Genomic DNA, 21,004 nt, shown 5'->3' on the forward strand with positions numbered 1-21,004 from the left:
TAACATTGTGTTTTGGTAAAGCCTTACCTGCAGCAAAATTGTGTTTGTCTGTCTTCTGAGATAAGACTCCAGGTCATGTTTCAAATTTCTGGTATGTACTATGCCCTTGGCTGTCATCTTGTACCTAAAGAAATATAATTGCTTTCAGTTACACACTCTCACTAAAACTTCGGAGAACAACTAAGTATGAATGTGGCATCCAACTTTTTATATGAAGGAGAAAAGAACAAAAGGGGAGACAAAAAATAGAGAAGCAAAAGCTAAGTGGAAAAGAGAAAGCATATCCCTTATAGAACAAGACAGCATTTTACTATGCTAAGAAAAACGTACTCTATATTCAGAAGATGTGAGAGGGAAGCATAGTAGCATGTTTTTCTAGATTTCTTTGTAGTGAGAGAAGATGAAAGTACTCCTTCATCTTCACATTTTTTAAAGCAGGGTTTCCATTTATGGATGGAAGGCCTAGATAACCGTGACTATGCCCAAACACAAAATTATAATGTACTTAAAAGAACATGAGATATTGTATGATTTTTTAACAAGATTATAGTTTCTTGAATGAGAGCTTTGTAGATGACAAACTAAATGTATGCATATTCTTACTATTTGTACATGTACATGGCATCAGTTTTATGGTAGTCTATGGCATAAAGTATGTTATATTCCAAGGAATATATGTATATTCATAGTAATATACATATTTTAAATGGCCAAATAATATACATAGGGATATAATAATTCACTTATGTAATTTTCTAATTATTGTTGGAAATTGACATTTTTTACCATAAGACATTCATGCAATGGATTTAGAAATGGATTTCTCTATGATAGACACTCTTAAGGATATAAATTATTATGATAAATGACATACACAATATAATAGAAATTCTTTAAATATGTTCTAAAAGATAACAATGAGTACTACACAAAGTTCCACTCCTAACTAAAAATAATAATCAGTGAGTATGATACAAAGTCCCACTCCTATCTAAAAAGCTATACTTTCTGGAAATTAAAAAATCTGTTTTCTCTAATAAAGTGTCACTGGGTTTATCAACCTCAGTTCTCAAGCACAGGAGGAGTTGGCCAGCACTAAATAGTGTCATGGTTTGTTTGTAGGATTTTATTCCATTTTGTTTTCATGCTTTTTGTCTTGTACATCTTGTTTGCTTTTATGATTTTCATATTTTTGTGGGAGAATGAAAGAAAAGAACATGAAATTGAATGTGCGTGCAAGACCTCAAAAAAGTTGAGTTGGTGACCATCATCAAAATATATTGCATAGGAAAGGCCATTTTACTTGCTCACCCATCCACCTGACAACATCTATCATAGTTGTATGTGAAATCACCCTTTAGCTTTCATCTAGACAGGGAACTCATTCTCATTTGCCTCCTGTTGCTGGTAGTTACAGGATGTGATATGCAAAAGTCTATATGCAGAGGAACCGCCCCCAAATCAGCAAGTGCTCAAAATTATGTGCAAAATATGAATAAGATATTGATTTCATTAAAAAAAGAAAATAATCACAAATTAAACTTTTTTAATCAAAAATGTAATAAAACAGGCTTGGGTTTTCTGACCAAAAAAATGCTGCATATGAAAAAAATTAAAGACTATTCACAAAGAAATCAAAAAAGAAACAAAATTCTGAGAGTAATTCAAGAGAACACATACTGGTGCATAAGCTAAAGAAGTCAGGGTTGGGCATGATTTACACACCTCTAATCCCAGATCTTGTGAGGAAGAGGCAGGCAGATTTCTGTGGGGTAAAGGCCACCCTTAATAACATAGAGTTTCAGGCCAGCCCAGGCTACACAGTGAGACCATGTCTCAAAGAAAATAAAGAAGTCAATACAATATATGAAAGTGGAATTTAATAAAGATATAAAGAGGCTGCAGATAGATGGCTCAGCAGTTAAGAGCACTGACTATTCTTCAGAGGACCAGGGTTCAATTCCCAGAACTCATATTGTAGTTCAAAACTGCCTGCAGCTCCAGTTCCAGGGGACCTGACACCCTCACACAAGCATATTCATAAGCAAAACATTAGCACATAATTGAAAAATAAAAATATAAAATAAAGATATACAAATACTACAAGTGAATTATTACATCCCTTTGTATATTATTTGGCAATTTAAAATATGTATATTACTATGTTTTGTTCCTTGGAATATAACATATACTGGAAATGAAATGAAAAATTTAGTAACACATATAAAAAACTATGAAAGAGGTGGATCAAGAGATAAGAGTACTAACTGCTCTTCAAGTACCCAAATGGTGGCTCACAACCATCTGTAGCAAGTCCCAGGAGATCTGATGCTCTCTTTCGGGATGCCCAAGAACCAGGCATTCACTTAGTGCACAGACATTCATGGAGACAAAACATGCATTGACATAAAATAATGAGTATTAAGACAAAAATCTCTGTGAAATGCCTCAGAAATTGAATAGGTAAACATATATGCAATATATCATAACTTTAATCATAAGGCAGAAGAATGGGAGAACTCACATAATTCGATATATTAATAATGAAATATAAAAAGAGCATTCAAGCTTTGTGGGATACCATGACATGATCAAAGCTACAAATGATAGACATAGAGCCAAGATGAAACTTCACGCATAGAAAACATGTTCAAGAAAATCATTGCCGATTACTGGAAAGCCTAGGGAAGGAAATACCCATTCAGATACAGGAGATAGTTAAAACACTAAATACATAGAACAAAGAAAGTGTATTGAATGCTTCATTAGGACAAAAAAAATGAAAGTAGATACATCAGAATAACAATGGAAATTTCCAAAGAAACATTAAAATGAAGGATGATTTGGAATTATTTATTTCAAACTCTGAATCACAATTGATATCAACTGAGATTACCACACAGTGTTGCTGTTGCTGTTGCTGTGTCAAAATTACTGATCAAATAATTTAAGTAAATGAGCGATTATTTCATCTTAATTAACATTATGTAGAAACCCCACCACTGAAATGCAAGGAGGTGTGCGTACTAGGTGCTTATAGGTCTTTCTATTTGACCACAACTGTTAATCAATACATCCAACAACAACAACAATAAGTCACAATTCAAGGAAAAGAAAATATTTCCACAAAAAACACAGGTTATAGCAATTTGTTATCACTAACGAAACTCTACACAAAGTACTAGAAGTAATACTTTGCAGTGATGAGAATTATAATCAGGGATGAAAAAACTACCAAAAAATGTAAATAAATGAGAAATAAAAACAAACTAACAAATAAAAACCCATAAACACAACAAAATTGCAGGACTTCAACACCTTTCAAAAATAACTGAATATTGCTCATCTAAATTTCCCAGTCAAAAGACCAGCAACAAATTGGATTTTTTAATTTTTAACTAAACTTTTATTTTTTCTGTTAATTACAGTATGTTGACTTTGTATCTCAGCTGTAGCCCACTCCCTCATTCCCTCCTGATCTTACCCTCCCTCTATAATAGGCCTGATCTGTTTCTTGCCTCCAAGTAGTACATCTCAAAAATACAGATCTAACCTGAGGATGAATAAATGGATAGAGTTATTCCAAGAAATTTTAAATAGGAAGCAAACAGGAGTTTTTATTTTGATATCTGATAAAAAAAATACTTCAAGCCAAAATTAATCAGAAGAGGTAAAGATAGGTTTATTTTAATTGAGGGGACAATCTATCAAGCCTATATTAGATCTAAAATAATATATTCATCAAACATCAGTGTACCCTATTGCAGGGGGAAAAATGCTACTGAAAGTAAAGACAGTATAACAGTGGTCAGCTTTGATACCTGACTCTCACTGGGAGATGGGCCCTCCTAAAAAAAATGAAACAGAAACATTTGAATTAAAGAACATCGTAGAGCAAATGAACCAAGGGATTTATAGGACATTCCATCCAAATACTTCAGAGTGTCCATCAGCAACCCTAGGAACTTTCCCTATAATTGATCATATACTAAAACAGACACAGACACACACACACACACACTTAACAAATACAGAAAATTTCAATTAATTTTTCTATTATATCTTCTTACTAGGGAATAAAACAAGAAAAAATTATAGAAACTATATATACACAGCCATGGAGAACATACACATGAATGAACGATGAATGGGTCACTGAAATAAGAAAAAAAACCTTGAAATTATAGTTTTTTGTAGAATTGAATAAAAATGAAAAAGCATAGAGTTATGGGCTAGAGTAAAAGTAACACTAAGAAGGAAATTTATAGGTAAAAGTACCTACGTAGATCATCAGATAATGCCAATAAAAGTACACTGAGATCCCGTCTCACTAGTCACAATAGTAACCATGAAGAAAACAAACGACAAAAGTAAATATGAATTGTAGGTAGGATTGTAAACTAATCCAGGCACTACTGGCAGGATCTCAAAACTTAGAAAGAGATTATATGCATGACCTAAGTAGAACATTCCAGAGGAAGAAATTCCACCTCAAATACCACAGCACTTCTTGCATGCTGTTTATTAAAGTACTATTCACAACAGCTATTTCATGATTCAACTGAGATGCCTAACAACAGATGAGTGGTTAAAGAAAAATGTGGTGTATGTGCACAACAGATTTTTTTTTTAGCCATAAAAGGAAGGAAGGACATGCTAGTATTTGTAGGAAAATATATGTAACTGAAATAATCATATTAACTGAACTTGAATTAAACCAATTACAAGAAGAAGAATAAACATAGTTCTACTTGTCAAAAAGCAAAACTATGTTGTTATGAACATTTGTTTGCAAAGTTTTATTTTTAAGATTTATTTATTATGTGTACAGTGTATACATATATACATAATATCTGCATGGACACCTGCACCAGAAGAGGGCACTAGATCTCCTTGTAGATAGTTGTGTGCCACCATGTGGTTGCTGGGAATTGAACTCAGGACCTCTGAAAGAGCAACCAGTGTTCTTTACCTCTAAGCCATTTCTCCAGCCCTAGCAAGTTTTTTTGTGTGCCTATATTCAGGAATATGAATGGAATGACTGGGTGATATGATCATTCTCTATTGACTTGTTGAGGAGCAACTACCTTTTATTCATATTGACTGAGAACTTTATATCCTTGCAAGTAATATACAGCTCTTCACCAACAATTTTTGCTGTAACCTTTTTTAAACCCACTTTGATTATAAAAGGCCTGATAGTTTTGATTTGTATTTCCATGGTGTTTTTCAATAATAAGTAATTTTTATGCTTTTTAGCCATGTGTCTATAGATTGGTTTTTATTTTGCTTTGTTTCTTATTTTTCTAAGTTTTTTGACAATTATGAATAATGTATATTGATTATGTTCATCCCACATACACACATTTCTTGTCCAGTTCAAGTTTCTATTGCTGAGATTAAATACCATGACCAAAAGCAAGTTGGAAGAAAGGGGACTTGTTTGGCTTATACTTCCACATCCTACAGTTCAGTGGAAATTTGGGATAGGAACTCAAACAAGGAATGAACCTGGAAGCAGGAACTGATGTGGAGGTGTGCTGCCTACTGTCTTGTCCCTCATGGCTTGCTCACCCTGCTCCCTTATAGAACCAGAACTACCTGCCCAGTGTAATACCACACACAGTGTGCTGGACTCTACCCCATCAACAGCAGTTAAGAAAATATTCTTCAGGATTGCTTATAGCCAGTCTTTTAGAGGCATTTTCTCAATCAAGGTTCCCTACTCTCAGATGACTGTAGCTTGTGTCAAGTTGACATAAAACAAGGCAACACACTTTTCAACTCCATTCCCCATCCTTACCCAGCCAATCTAGTATCTTATCTTAATCTATAAAGACCAATTTGTGCTTAGACACATGGAATTCTACTGGAGTGTGATTGACTAACCCAGGAATACAGGGGCTACACTCTTGGAGAAAACTGGTAAATTTTCCAATAGCTCCTTGGCTAGGATTGGAACTTCAGACCCAAATTTCCTCTACTCACTGAGATTTGGCCTATGTTAGGTTTAAAATACTGCTGGAAAGTTGCAAAGACACAGCCAAACTTTGGGCAATGCACAAGTCTTATGGAAGAAGAGGGGAGTGGATAGAGGGAAATGGAGGGGACAGGAGCCCCACAAGGATACCAACAGAGCTAAAAATCTGAGCCCAGGGGTCCTGCAGAGACTGATGCACCAACCATGGACCATGCACGGATAGGACCTACATCCCCTGCTCAAATATAGCCGATTGCCAGCTCAGTCTCCATGTGGGTACCTGAGTAAGGGGAACAGGGGCTGCCTCTTGTCATGAACTGGATTTCCTGCTCTTAAATCACTGCATCACCCCTGCCCATGCAGTCTTGCCGGGCCACAGAAGAAGAGGATATATGGAGTCCTAATGAGAACTGATCAGCTATGGGGAGATGACAGAGGAAGAGAACTCTCCCTTTTAGTGGACTAAGAGAATAGGGAATAGGGGGCAAGAGGGACAGAGGGTGGGACTGGGAGAAGTTGAGGGAGAGGGCTCCATTTGGGATATATAATTAATAAATTGTGAATAAAAATAAAATAAAATACTGCTGGAAGGTGATTTGCTTACCAACAGAGGAGAAAAGTAATCATCAATATTACCCATCTGTGAACCTTTTAAGCTACAATAATACCTAGCCATCTGGAAGATACCCATTGCTTTAAAATAGTGGCATGAACATCATGTAAGTAACTAACAAATTTTTCATTAGATTTAAATCCTGCTCCACAAAAGACATGACATCATTGTCAGGCAAAGAACCTATAGCTAAATAGACCTTATAAATAGTCTTTTAAGTGGACATAGTACTAAACCAGTAGCTAGTGATGCATTATTATACCTACAGGTAAATGCATCTCTCAGTCCTCGTCAGATACGTTTCTATTTGCAGTATACAATAAGTAACATAGATACCCATAACTGTATATGGCTTATTTACATATTTTCCATTTAAACTGTTTTCTGCTCTTAGGATAGAGCTACTGGAAAATATTTGGCATTTTTCTTAATGATAAAAATCAAGGGAATTGTGAATTATATTCTTCTGTTTTACACTTGCCTAATTAATTTACCTGGTTGCCAATTTCATGTTGTATTATAGCTCTATGATGGAGAACACTTCTTTGATGTTTTCATTATTTACCATTACTCACTTAAGATTCAAAATTAGTAGCCTAGATAAAAAGTGGCTAGATAACACATGTAAAAAAAAAAAAAACCTAATATTAAGGAACACATGTTTCTCAGTAAACATTTAAAAAATCTTAAGCACTTTAATCAACTTGCCTTCTGGATATGCACCTGTAGAAAATTAGAAAATGAACTGATATGAACAGAAGTAAAAAGCTGTATATGCAAAGGCAATCTTAGAATTTTCTTTCTTAATTCTTCCAGTATCTATCTTACCAGTAGATAAATAAAGTTACGGAGAAAATTTGGCCTAATTTATAAATAATAGCAATGACTGTAATCTATTTGCATGTAAACATATGTACTAAAATGTTAAATAAAGAGAAAATTGCAGGTTTGTACATTCCACATGATTGCAATTACACGTTGAGGAGAATCTAGCCCAAATGCTTTTGGTCAAGAATAAATTACATTTCACAGGGTTTCTTTTCTTCTTCATGCCACTATTTTGGAACATTTTAGTACACTTTAATGTTTGAGTATTGCTAACTTCAAAATCTAAAATCCAAAACATTCATGGATTGAATTCTTTAACTTTGCTTTGCCTTGCTTTGCTTTAAACATTCTGGACACCAGAACTCTTCATATTTTTGATTTGTGCATTAGAAGCTAAGCTAGTGTAATAATAGCAACAGAAATCCCAAAACCATGCCTGGAATAAAAAATAGAAAGCAATACTTCAGAATGATACTCAATTATTCCTGTAAAGTCAAATTCACATAATACTCTGATGTTAAAATGTTGAATTCTGAAAGACTTTGTAATTTTCACATATTCCTTGACCATTTTCACATTTTTCTTAATGACTCTACTCTAGTTAGAGGTTTACAGACCAGAATCCTATACTTAAATGTTGTATATACTTTAAAACTTTGATCAGTATTGTTTATTTCAGGTTTATTGTGTTGTGCTGAGAAGTTATGATGTAGAATCTGTTACTAGCATGATTTTTTTCTAATAACACTATGCTACTGAACAGTTTCACACATTCCTTAAACTTTTTTTGTTTATACATACATATTTTTGTGAAAGAATAAAATCTGAAATTTAAACATTATAAAATAATGTTTCTTTCCAGGTGCCCTGTTACCTAAAGTGGATGTTTCTGAGCCCCTGGTTGCCAGCTCACCAGTGAAGGGAGCTCGGTGTGCAGATCTTCCAAGTGAAGAGGAAGATAAAGTAAAAGAAGACCCCTTGACCATTTCTGAGCTAGCATACAATCCCAGCACCAGCCTGCTCCCTACCCCAGTGGATGATGATGAAATCAACATGCTCTTTGACTGTCCATCTAGGCTGGAGTTAGAAAGAGAAGACACAGATTCATTTGAGGAACTGGAGGCAGATGAACATGCCTTTTTGATGGCTGAAGAGGAGGAGCTGAAGGAAGCTCGTCAAGCTTTGTCATGGAGCTATTCCATCCTGACTGACCGTATTTGGGTCAATCCCCTGATCAAGAGCTTCTCCAGGCTCCTGGTGGTGGGCCTGGGACTGCTGCTGTTTGTATTTCCCCTGCTCCTCCTCCTTTTGGAGTCAGGTATTGATCTCTCCTTCTTATGCGAAATCCGTCAGACACCAGAGTTTGAGCAGTTTCACTATGAATACTATTGTCCCCTGAAGGAGTGGGTGGCTGGAAAAGTTAACATCTTCCTCTACATGCTGGGTTGTTCATAAGGTTCATATCTGATAACACTAAGGGCTATTTTCCATACCAGCAGTATCACTTTCAGTAGATGCTAGGTTTTGAATGGCCTTGAGTTATCAAGAGGTAGTCTTTTCTCTTAGCTGACTGCTTAAAGCTTGAAATAACTTTTCTGTACTTCATTGATTTTTAGTCAACTTAAATCAAATATAGTTCTTTGAGTACTCACTCAGAAAGGCAATCATGAAGTAACAAAAAAAATTCTTTATCTTATCATAATAATATAATACATTAGAGTTAAGTATTCCTGTTTCTTTATTGTGAACTATAATGAAAATCAGGATTTTAGTAAAAATAGAAGGGAAATCTTTTTAATATAACCTTTGGTGAAAATAATATCCTCTTACTGATGCCTATACAAATAAGTTGATGCTGGGTTTTTCAGTTTTTTTTTTAAAAAACTATTTTTATGGGTTCTAACTATTTTCGTAAATTTTTAGCAAAAAAAAAAAGCTTTCTGGAGTTATTTAAGTATACATATTGTAAAACTAATGCATGTCGAATTTTTTAATGTTTTGACACCTGATTTTTTAAAGATATTTTTTGGCTAACTAATCCATAGTTTATTACCTGCATATGACTTTGAAAAATTACAGTAAGAAACTATAGTAAGTTCTCAAAACCTGATTAGAAGATGTGACCATAGAGAACAATGAGTTGATATTGTGGGATCTAGTTTTCAAAGTTTTAGGCCATGATAATCTTATAATTTTATTTGCATTTTGTCCATTTGTTTGGTCTGGGGAAGCAGAGTGCTTTTAAAAGAAATTGAAAGTACTTGAGATAGTAAAATTGTTAAAGATCCACTAGTTAAGGGAAAGCAGGCAGGAGTTTGGCAAGTGGAAAGTGGCAACAAAGAGTTCTGGAGAGACTGCTAGGCAAGTGATTGGCATGTGGTTGCCTGTATGAAAGTGATGGTGATACATGACACTCAGTGTAAAGAGCTGTGAACTCATTTTCTGAGTTCATAAAATCATGTTTAGTTAATAAAAGTGGAGAAATTTTTAGGGTTAATTTTTGGGCTCCCTCATGGTTTTTATTATTATTCTCTGAGTGAACTTTCAAAGTGTGTGTGTATGTACATGTGCGTGCGTGCGTGCGTGCATGCATTCGTGTTTTTGTGTGTGTTTAAGAAAGAGAATGGGGGAGTAGAGACAGACAAACAAATAACAAGAGGCAGAGATTGAGGGAGAGACAGAAATAGAGACAGACATAGACACAGAGAGATTTCTTTTATGGATTTCTCTAAGTTCTGAACTCTTTTGTAATTGAGGCTTCTATTGAATCAATGAAATGAATACGCCAGTTCTGTTTGGGTAAAGTAGAAGTGATAAATCCGGTAGTGCGTTCCTTCATGTCAGTGAACCTAAGATAGAAAGCTGGTGCTTTCCATTGCTGGTCTTTTACCAATGATGTGTTACCAGTAAGAAACAAAGAGGTATGGAGTTTACAACATAGTTTGTTTTATGTTGAAAACAGCTCATTACCTTTGGTTGTGAAGAGACTGGGCACACAAAATGAGCACACTCTGAGTGTTCTATTAAGTAATTACTTTGGGAAGTAAGCATTAAAAGTAAGCTTTGAACGTCAGCTCTTGAGACTTTTAGATAGAGGCATTATAATATATACTTGCTATTGCATCCATGATTTATATTACCTGGACATGAAACCATTTATTTTGTAATTTTGCTACCGATCAACATTTTGACTGAAGTTTTAATTTTTCTCTCATATGACTTTGAAGTCATACGTTCTGGCATGGGGATATTCCAATACAGTTGATAGAAAATTACTCACCCTTTTGATGGTGCTTCATATTTTCTTTGAAATGCTAAAAACTCATCTATCCTTCATTTTTAAAAATAATGTTTAAGTTGGATAATATTTTTAAATTATGGAGATAGCATATTTATATTATAAAATATAAAAAGAAAATAAGACAGATATAACATGTAATATATGCATGCAGATTTGTAATGAGGAGCAAGATGCAGATAGTTTTAAAATTTGTGGATTGCATCATCCTTCTCTTGAAGAACAATTCGCTGCAGAGTAGAAATACTGTTAGGGAAAGACAGAGTCAGGACTGCTAAATTAAAACAAACCCAAAAAGCCCAACACGGGGATCTTATAACATCATTTATTTGATAGAAAATGAAAGCCTTTAAGAAATATTCAGTTTTTGTTAGAAAGTTTCATCAGTTGTTTGAATCAAGTGAAGAAAGTATTCTTCAAAAGATACTATATAAAATTCTGAGATTGAGAGTTCAACGCAAGTACATAGTATGTGAATATTCTATATTATGGTGTATGTGTATTTATAAAATATATATGTGTTTATATAGACATAGCCCACATGCATTTCATACATACTTACTTGTGCTTATTTTGCCCCAGGTGAGGAATTTTGGGTATACTAGTGTTCCTTTCTCTCCCAGATACCATGATCTGTAGACTCTCAAGTGCTTAATTATTTTATTCAAGTATTTTGTGTACGTTTGTGGATTTGTGTACACAGAGAAAGAGAAAGCAAGTAAGTGTACACACACTTCTCTTTAGTTCTAATATGAGCTTTATAATGAGAATGATATAGGTAAAGAATCATATATTTCTGAGTTTGAAACATAATGTATGTTATGTATTTACAGCATACTTTGTAGTTTGTCTAATATTTATGAACATTGGAAATAATTTGCAATGAGTTTATTTCTTGGAAATAACAAGAAATATGGGGGCCGTATTACTGTTATTGGAGCTGTATCTTTGTATAGTAAAATTAGCATTTCTATGTCAACATCCAGATTGTATGTCTGTTAATATGGTAGCAAGATTGTCTAATAAAATACTCTGGGGCAAAATATTTTTTTCATCATTCAGTTTTATTTTATGTAAAGTAATGGTTGGAAATTATAGGACGATGTTTGTTAGGTAATGGAGAAGATTGCCTACTATTCTACTGAAGTTACTAAGGTCCAAACAGAGAAATAAGCATGAGAAACACACTCCAGTATAAAAGAAACCATTGGCCAAATTATTGGTATTAAGACACCGATATGGTTGGGACTTGTCCTTTTTGTGCAGAGCTTTGATCGAGCCCCCCTTAGTTCTCCGCCATCTTTTTTTCTTCTAACCTGTCTCCATTTCTTTATGACTCCAGCTGACACAGAACTTGTTTCTACTGTAGACCCAGAGCCATCACATTTGCCTTGTCTGAAAAATTATTAAACTCAAAAACAGATTAAAGACCACACTTAACCCTCCTTCCTGTCCTCCACTCAGGTCTCTCCAGACTTGTCCTTAAGCCTACCACTGCCTACCTCGCAGCCCACTTCCATCCCTTTGGGACTTGGTGGAAATCCAGAATCCAAAGTATCGCTAGTTCCTCCCTGCCACACTTTTCAGCCATTTGTTTTAGATCAACTGCATTGCTTTGTGACTCCCCGTATGACATGCAGAACTACTCTGTATAAGCATAACCACCAAACTAGGGTGGGAATAGGGACCTTGCAGCACCGCACTTAGCTAAGACTCAGATTGGGCAACAACAACCAAAGAAAAGAACATACACACAACAAAGGCAAGATACAAAAATCTCCAAATGACACAACTCCAGATAACTGGATCTCAAAAACAAAACAAAACAATAACATAAACAATCAGGGAAATACATGGCGGGGCTGGAGAGACAGCTCAGAGGTTAAGAGCACTGGCTCTTTCAGGGGTTCTGAGTTCAATTCTGAGTCCCAGCAACCATATGGTGGCTCACAACCATCTGTAATGAGTTCTGGTGTGCAGGAGTACATGGCAGGCAGAACAGTGTATATATAATAGATAAATAAATCTTTTTGAAAAAGAAAGAAAGAAAATACATCTCAGAGGCTGGAGAGATGGCCCAGTGAATGAGCACTGTCGGCTCTTCCAGAAGTCCTGAGTTCAATTTTCAGCAACAAAATGGTGGTTTACAATCATTATATTGTAATCTGATGCCCTTTCTTTCATGCAGATATATATGCAGATAGAGCACTCATACATTAAATAAATAAAAAAGTTTTTTTTTTTTTAAAGAAAAGAAAATATGTTTCATCCAGAAGCCAGTAACCCCCAATAACTGTTCCGAGGAAAGAAATTTAGCTGAAATACAGGACAAGGACTTCAAAATGGCAAGTATGCATATACTCAAGAACCTTGAAGATGTAAATAAACAAATGCCTAATGAACTGAATGAAAAAATAAAAATAATGATAGACACGAAAATAGAAATGAATGGAATCATTAAAAATGCAAACTGAAGTAAACCTTGAGATGAAAAACTCAGGCTGTTAAAAAAACTCAGAGGTAAGGCTCACAGATTAAAACACATGGAAGAGAAATTTTCAAAAATTAAAAACAAGATAGAAGAAATAGCTCAGTTGAAGAAAATGTTAAATATTTTTTTTAAATTTATTATTATTATTATTATTATTATTATTTACATTTTATCCCAGCTGTAGCCCCCTCCCTCATCTCCTCCTGGTCCCACACTCCAGTCCTCTTCCCCCCTATGTCCCTCACCTAGTCCCCCAATAGGGGAGGTCCTCCCCTACTATCTGACCTTAGCCTATCAGGTCTCATCAAGACTGTCTGGATCCTCTCTCTTTCTCTCTCTCTCTCTCTCTCTCTCTGTGGCCTAGTTACGCCACCTCTCCAGGTAGAAGTGATCAAATAGCCAGGCACTGAGTCTCTGTCAGAGACAGGCCCTGCTCTTCTTACTACGGAACCCGTATGGAGACTGAGCTGCCCATGAGCTACATCTGAGCCAGGGGTCTAAGTCTTCTCCATGCATGGTCTTTGGTTGATTCATCAGTCTCTGCAGGACTCCGTGCACACAAATATTTTGGTTCTGTTAGTCTCCTTGTGGAGCTCCTGTCCCCTACAGTTCTTTCTATCTCCTTCTTTCATAAGATTACATTCACTCTGTCCAAAGTTTGGCTATGAGTCTTGGCATCTGCTTTGATAGCCTGATCAGTAGTCTTTTAGAGGATATCAGTGGTAGGTCCTGTCCTGTCCCACTGTCTTCTTCTGCTTCTGATGTCTACCTTGTTTGCCCTTCTGAATGAGGATTAAGCATTTTCCTTAGGGTCTTCTTTGTTGTTTAGCTTCTTTAGGACTATAGATGTTAGCATGTTTATCCTATATAATATGGCTTATATCCAGTTTTAAGTGAGTATATACCATGTGTGTCTTTCTGCTTCTGTGTAGCTCAGTTAAAGAAAATGTTAAATCAAAAAAAATAAAAAAAATAAAAAGAAATGAAAAGAAAAAAATCCAGGGAATAGAGAGATGGTTCAGTGGATAAGAACATTGTCTCCTCCTCCAGAGGTCCTGAGTTCAATTCCTAGCAACCACATCTATACTGGAATCTAATGCCCTCTTCTGGCATGCAGGCACACATTCAGGTATTACACTGATACACAAAATAAATAAATAAAATCTTTACAAAAATACCCATGCAAAAATATCCAGGAACTCTGGGACAATATAAAAAGACTAAAATTAAGAATAATAGGTACTCAGAAATTAGAAGAAACCCATTTCAAAGCCACAGGTAATACTTTAAACAGAATAATAAAAAAAAATTCCAATCTAAAGAAAGACATCAAAGTAAAAAAAAAAAAAAAAAAAAAGCATAGCGAGCACAAAGTAGACAAGAATAGGAAAAAAAATCCTCATGACATATAATATTCAAAATACTAAATGTACAGAACAAAGGATATTGAAAGCTGCAAGAAAAAAAGTTCATGTAACATATAAAGGAAGGGCCATTAGAATGACACCTGATTTTTCAGTGAAGACTGAAAAATATAAGGACCAGATGGATGTTATACACACTCTGAAAGATCACAGATGACATACTTGACTACTATAACCAGCAAAACTTATCAATTACAAACAAAAGAGGGAAAATAAAATTCCATGGTGAAAGCACATTTAAGCAATGCCTACCAAAACAGTTCTACAAAAGGCACTTAAAGGAAAACTTCAGTAATAAATAATCCCAGAGCAAACAATAAAAGAGAGAGACAAAGTCCATACCATAGTAACAAAATTATAGGAATTAATATTGTTCATTAATGACTCAATGTTCCCATCTCTCAATTAAAAGACATATTAATAGACTGGGCTAGATAATAGTATCCATCTTTCTATTGCATGCAAGTAACACACAACTAGGGGCTAGAGAGATGGCTCAGTGGTTAAGAGCACTGTCTGCTCTTCCAAAAACCCTGTGTTCAATTCCCAGAACCCACATGGCAGCTCACAACTGTCTATAATGATGATTCCAGGGGATGTGACACCTTCACCCTAATGCACATAAAAAAGTAAATAAATTAGTTTTAAAAAAGAAAGAAACACAACAACCATCAAGGACAGACATGAGTGAAAACAGTGGGAAAGGGCACTCCAAACAAATGGAACTAGTAGAAAACAAGTGAAGCTATTGTAATATCTGAAAAAAATAAACTTTAAACCAAAAATAATCAGAAGAGATAGGGATAGTTACTACATTAAAAAAAAATCATCAAGAGGATAGTGCAATTTTAAACATCTATGCACCAAACACAAGAATGCCCATTTTCATAAAAGAAGCGCTACTATAGCTAAGAATCACATATTGACCCTCACACAGTGATAATGGATGACTTCAATACTCCACTGTCATCAATAGACAGTGCATCCATAAAAAATGAACAGAAAATTGTTAAAGTCAAATAACATCATAAACCAGATGAGTTTATCAGACATCTAAAAAATATTCCACTCAAAACTAAAGAAAACACTTGCTTCTCAGAACTCATGTAACTTTCTCCAAAATTGAGCACATGTTAAGATACAAAGCAATTTTGAACAAATATAAGAAATTTGAAATACCACCTAGCATCATAGCTGACAACTGTGGATTAAAGCTGGCTATCTACAACAACAACAAAAATGCAGAAAGTACACAAACTCATGGAAACTGAATAACTCACTAATGAATGAAAAATAGATCTAGAGCAAAATCTATAAGGAAATTAAAAACTTTACAGAATTGAGTAAAAATGAAAACATCTCATACCAAAGCCTATGGGACACAAAGAATGCAGTTCTAAGAGACAAGTTCTTAGCACTAAGTCCTTACATCACAATATTGGAGAGATCTCATTTTAGTAATTCAATCACACACCTAAAATCTTTATAAAAATAAGAATAAATAATAGTTAAGTAGCGTAGATGGATAGAAATAATCAAATTCAGGGCTGAAATCAATAAAATAGAAACAAATAAGCAAAAAAAAAGCAATACAAAAAATTGAAACAGTTGCTTCACTGGAAAAAAATCAACAAGATTGACAAACTATTATCCCAATTAACCAAAAGATGGAGAAAGAGCTGAATTAATAAAATTAGAGATAAAAAGTGAGACATTACTACAGACACCAAGAAAATTTAGAGAATCAATGACATATTTTAAATTTCTTGATATATGTGGCTTACAAAGGTTAAATTAAGGTAAAATAAATTGTTTAAATAAGCCCAAAACCCCTAATGAAATGGAAGCAGTAATTAAGAATTTTCCAACCAAAAAAAGCTCAGGGCTAAATGTATTCAGTGTAGAATCTACACGAGACATTCAAAAAAACTAATGTCAGTGGTTCTCAAATTATTCCAAAAAGTAGGAACTGAAGGAATATTTCAAATTCCTTTTTAAGTTATTTTTATAAGTTATTTGGTTTTTTTAGGTTTTTTTTTTTTTTTTTTCTTTCAAGGCAAGGTTTCTCTGTGTAGCTTTAGCTGTCCTGGACTCACTGTGTAGATCAGGCTGGCCTTGAACTACAGAGATCCACCTGCCTTTGCCTACCTGAGTGCTGGGAATACAGGCATGCATCACGGCCCCACCTGGCTTCAAATTCTTTTTATGAAACCACCCTAATCACTGATAACAAAAACACAAAGTCACAACAACAACAAAAAAAAAGGAAATTATAGAACAATATTTTTTATGAATATATATCTTAGTTACTTTACTAATGCTATGAAGAGACACCATATGACCAAGGCATATTGGTGGTTTCATGACTATTTCAGAGGATGAGTTTGTGATCGTGATCATGGTGGGGAGTAGGCAGGAAGCAGACAAGACAGGCATGGTACTGGAGCAGTAGCTGAGAGCTTACATCTTATTTGCAGGTTGGAGGCAAAGAGAGAGAGAGATACTGGGTCTGACATAAACATTTGAAGCCTCAAAGACACTCCCCCCCGCCCCCATGACACACCTCCTCAAACAAGGCCACATTTTACAAGACTTCCTGTGATGGTTTGAATAAGAATGGCCCCCATAGACTTTTACATGTGAATGTTTAGTCATTAGGGAAGAAACTATTTGGAAGAATGGCAAAGGTTAGGAGGTGCTGCCTTGCTGAAGTAGGTGTAGACTTGGAGGAAGTACATCATTGGAAGTGGGCTTTCAGGTCTCAAAAGCCAATACTAGGTATCACCCCTCTCTCTCTTTCCCTTTCTTCCTCCCTCTCTCTTTCTCCCCTCCCTCTCTCCATCCCTCCCTCCAGATGAGACTGTAGAACTCTCAACTACTTCTCCAGCACATCTGGTTATGTGTTGCCTTGCTCCCTGCCATGATGATTTTGGACAACCTCCAAAATGTAAACAAGCTCCCAATTAAATGCTGTCTTTTACAAGAGTTGTCATGGTCAGGGTGAGAGACCAAAAGATAAATTAGCAGCTATTATTAAGACCTGAAGTAGGTGGGTGGAGAGGGCCAGTAATAGCCTGAGGGGAAGAAATACCTTACTGCATTCTTTCCCCACCCACTAGAGATAACAGTTGCTAGGAAACTGGCCCATCTCCCTAGGGAGGGACACCAGGTCATTATGGTCTGGGGACCTTCCTATAGCCAATCAATATTGACCAATAGATGCTTGCCAGGCAGGAATCGCCCCTGCCTTGGGCATGCTGGGAGGGACAAGAATCTTTAAATCATCCAACTAACCGCTTCGGTGGTGGGTGTTGTGGGCCCAAGCTGCAGCTTGTAATTTACAATAAAAAGACCCTTGTGTGTTTTGCAATGGAGTCGATTCCTGTAGATCTTTTGGGGGCTTGCGAACTGGGTGTAACAAGGGTGTCTCTTCACAGCAATAGAATAGCAGCAATAGACTAAGAAATTTCCCAAAATGTTTCTATCAGTTAATGACAAAGTAATAAAATGTATATGAGGCCATTTTTATCCAACCAACACATTATAGGTTCAAAAATGTTTTGTAGAATACTTGCATACTAAATTACAAAATGCATAAAAAAGATTCCACACTATGATCAAGTTGGCTCCACTGAGAGATGCATGAACATTTAACCTATGTAAATCAATAAATGTAACTCATTGTAGAAATAAACTGAAAAACAGAAACCACATGATCATCTCATTAGCTGCAGAAAAGGCCTTTGATACAATGAAACAGTCCTTTATAATAGAAGTCTTGGGAGACTCGGCATGCAAGGGACATATCACAGTATAATAAAAATAATTTACAGCAAGCCCACAGGCAACATTATCTGAAGTAGAGAGAGAAATTATAAACATTTCAACTAAAAGCAGGAAAAAGACAAGGATGTCCACTGTCTCCATACTTATTCAATACAGCACTTGATGTCTTAGCTAGAGCACTAAGACAATTGAAAGAGTTCAAGGGAATACAAATAGGAAGAGAAGAAGAAGGGGTTTCTTCACCAGAGAACCCCTACAACTAACTGGAAACACTTTCAGCAAATTAGTGTATATATAAAACAGTAGATTTCCTATATGCAAATGACAAACATACTGAGAAAGACATCAAACATTGTCTTAAAAAAAAAACAATTAAAAAAATCCCAATATGAGGAGGACTTCCCCTATCAGTGGACTTGGAGAGGGGCATGGGAGGAGAAGAGGGAGGGAGAGTCAGATTGGGAGGGAATGAAGAAGAGGGCTACAGCTGGGATACAAAGTAAATAATCTGTAATTAATATAAAAAAATAAAAATTTAATTAAATAAAAAAGAAAAAATCACAATACAATTCTTAACAGAAATTGAAAGAACAATTTTCAACTTCACGTGGAAGCATAAATAAAATACAGAATAACTAAAGTTTTCCTGAATAATAAAAGAACTGCTGGAGCTATAACTATCATATATTTCAAGTTGTACTACAGAGACATAATACTAAAAAACAGAATGGTATTGACATAAAAACAGGCACATTGAACAATGGAATCTAATCAAAGACCCAGATATAATTTAAAAAAAAAAACAAAACAAAACAAAACTATGGACACCTGATTTTTGACAAAGCAGCCAGAAATACACCGTGGAAAAAAATAAAAAATAGCATCTTCAATAAAAATGGATGATGGCATGTAGATGAATAAAAATTGGTTCATGCTTATCTTCTTACACAAAACTCAACTCCAGGATAAAAGACCTAAACATAAGACCACATACCCTGAATCTTATAAAAGATAAAGTAGAGAATAGGCTTGAACTCATTGACACAAGAAAGGACTTTTTTAACAGAACAACAATACCATAGGCATAAGACCAACAATTAATAAATGGAACCTCACAAGGTTTAAAAAACAAAGCTAACAAAAGAAAATAAAAACCTGTGTAGCAAAGGATACCATCATGTGTGCAAAAACGTCATCATACAGGGAGGGACTGGGTATCTTTACGAATTATGTATCTGATTGAGAGTTAGTATCTAGAATATACCAAAAAAAAGTAAACATTAAGAAAACAAATATTGGGCCAGAGAGATGAGTTAGTGGTTAATAGCACTGTTTCTTCTTCCAGAGGTCCTGAGTTCAATTCCCAGTAACCACATGTTGACTCACAACCATCTGCATTTGAATCTGATGCCCTTTGCTGGCATGTACATGCAGATGGAGCACTCAAACATAAAATAAATAAATACATCTTTTAAAAAAATGAAGAAAAAAAAACAAATATCCCAATCAAAAATGAGGCAAAAAAATAGAGTTCTCAAAAGATGAGAGGCTGAGAGCACTTAAATAAATGTTCAACATTCTTAGCCATCAGAAAAATGTAAATTAAAAGTAGTTTGAGCTTTCATCTTGGGCTGGAGAGATGACTCAACCATTAAAGGCAAGGTTCACAACCAAAAATACAAGAGATTTTATCTTACCCCAATCAGACTGTCCAAGATCAATAAAACAGATGACAGTACATGATTACAAGACTGCAAGAAAAGAGAATACATTAATTTCAGTTAAGAGTTCAAACTGGTACAGCTTCCATGGACATCAGTGTGGAGGTTTTTCAAAAAGACAAACAAACAAAAAACTGTTCTACTACCCGATCCAGCTATACTACTTTGGGCATATACCAAAAGGACTCTACAACATACTACAAAGATACTTATTCCTCCATTTTTATTACTGTTCTATTCTAATAGTCAGAAAGTGGAAACAACCTATATGTCCATCAACTGGTAAGTAAATAGTGAAAAGAAGTACATTAAAACAACATAATGTTATTCAGCTATAACCCAAGAAAAACTTATGAAATTTTTATGATTTCTTAATTAAATGGAACAAGAATATATCATCCTTAGTGACATATCCTAGACCCAAAAAGACAAATGTTGCATGTATTCTCTTATATATGAATGTTAACTATTAAGCTTTAGATATTTGTGTTTAATTCCAAATAAACATAAAGGTTAGGCAGCTAGTAAGAGTCCAGTGGAGAAGAAGATCTTCCAAAGAAAAGAAAATAGAATGCAGTGTTATAAAGAGATAAATGGGTGAATAGAAAAGGAGGATTACATGGGAAGGGGAATGGGATGGCAGAATAAAGAGAGAATATGGGGAGGGAGAACAAATAACACTAAAGACCTTTTGAAAAGTCATAACAAAACTTACTATTCTAGAAGCTTCCTAAAACATATATATATGAAATCAATTTAAATGGAATCACCATATAATTAAAGAGAAAATACCCCAACTAGACATGTTATGCCACCAAATAAAACCCCAAGTGCTTAGAATTAGTTACATCTTTTAGACTCAT

General features: G+C 35.0%; 1 protein-coding gene across 4 annotated transcripts in view; it reads left to right on the plus strand.

Annotated features, from left to right (window-relative positions):
• Frmd3 (FERM domain containing 3) overlaps positions 1-21,004 on the plus strand; it is a 178,977-nt gene that overhangs the window by 155,617 nt on the left and 2,356 nt on the right. Inside the window, exons 14-15 of one of the 4 annotated variants that reach the window (XM_060365722.1) lie at positions 8,284-8,739; positions 12,970-13,260. In XM_060365722.1, coding sequence (XP_060221705.1) covers positions 8,284-8,739; positions 12,970-13,193 — 680 coding nt within the window. In that variant the 3' untranslated portion in view covers positions 13,194-13,260. Of the gene's footprint in view, positions 1-8,283; positions 8,740-12,969; positions 13,271-21,004 lie in introns of those variants that run through there. The other 3 variants (XM_060365721.1, XM_060365720.1, XM_060365719.1) reach the window with 3 other exon arrangements.

Source organism: Meriones unguiculatus, chromosome 12 (genome assembly GCF_030254825.1).
Source record: "Meriones unguiculatus strain TT.TT164.6M chromosome 12, Bangor_MerUng_6.1, whole genome shotgun sequence".
NCBI lineage: Eukaryota > Metazoa > Chordata > Mammalia > Rodentia > Muridae > Meriones > Meriones unguiculatus.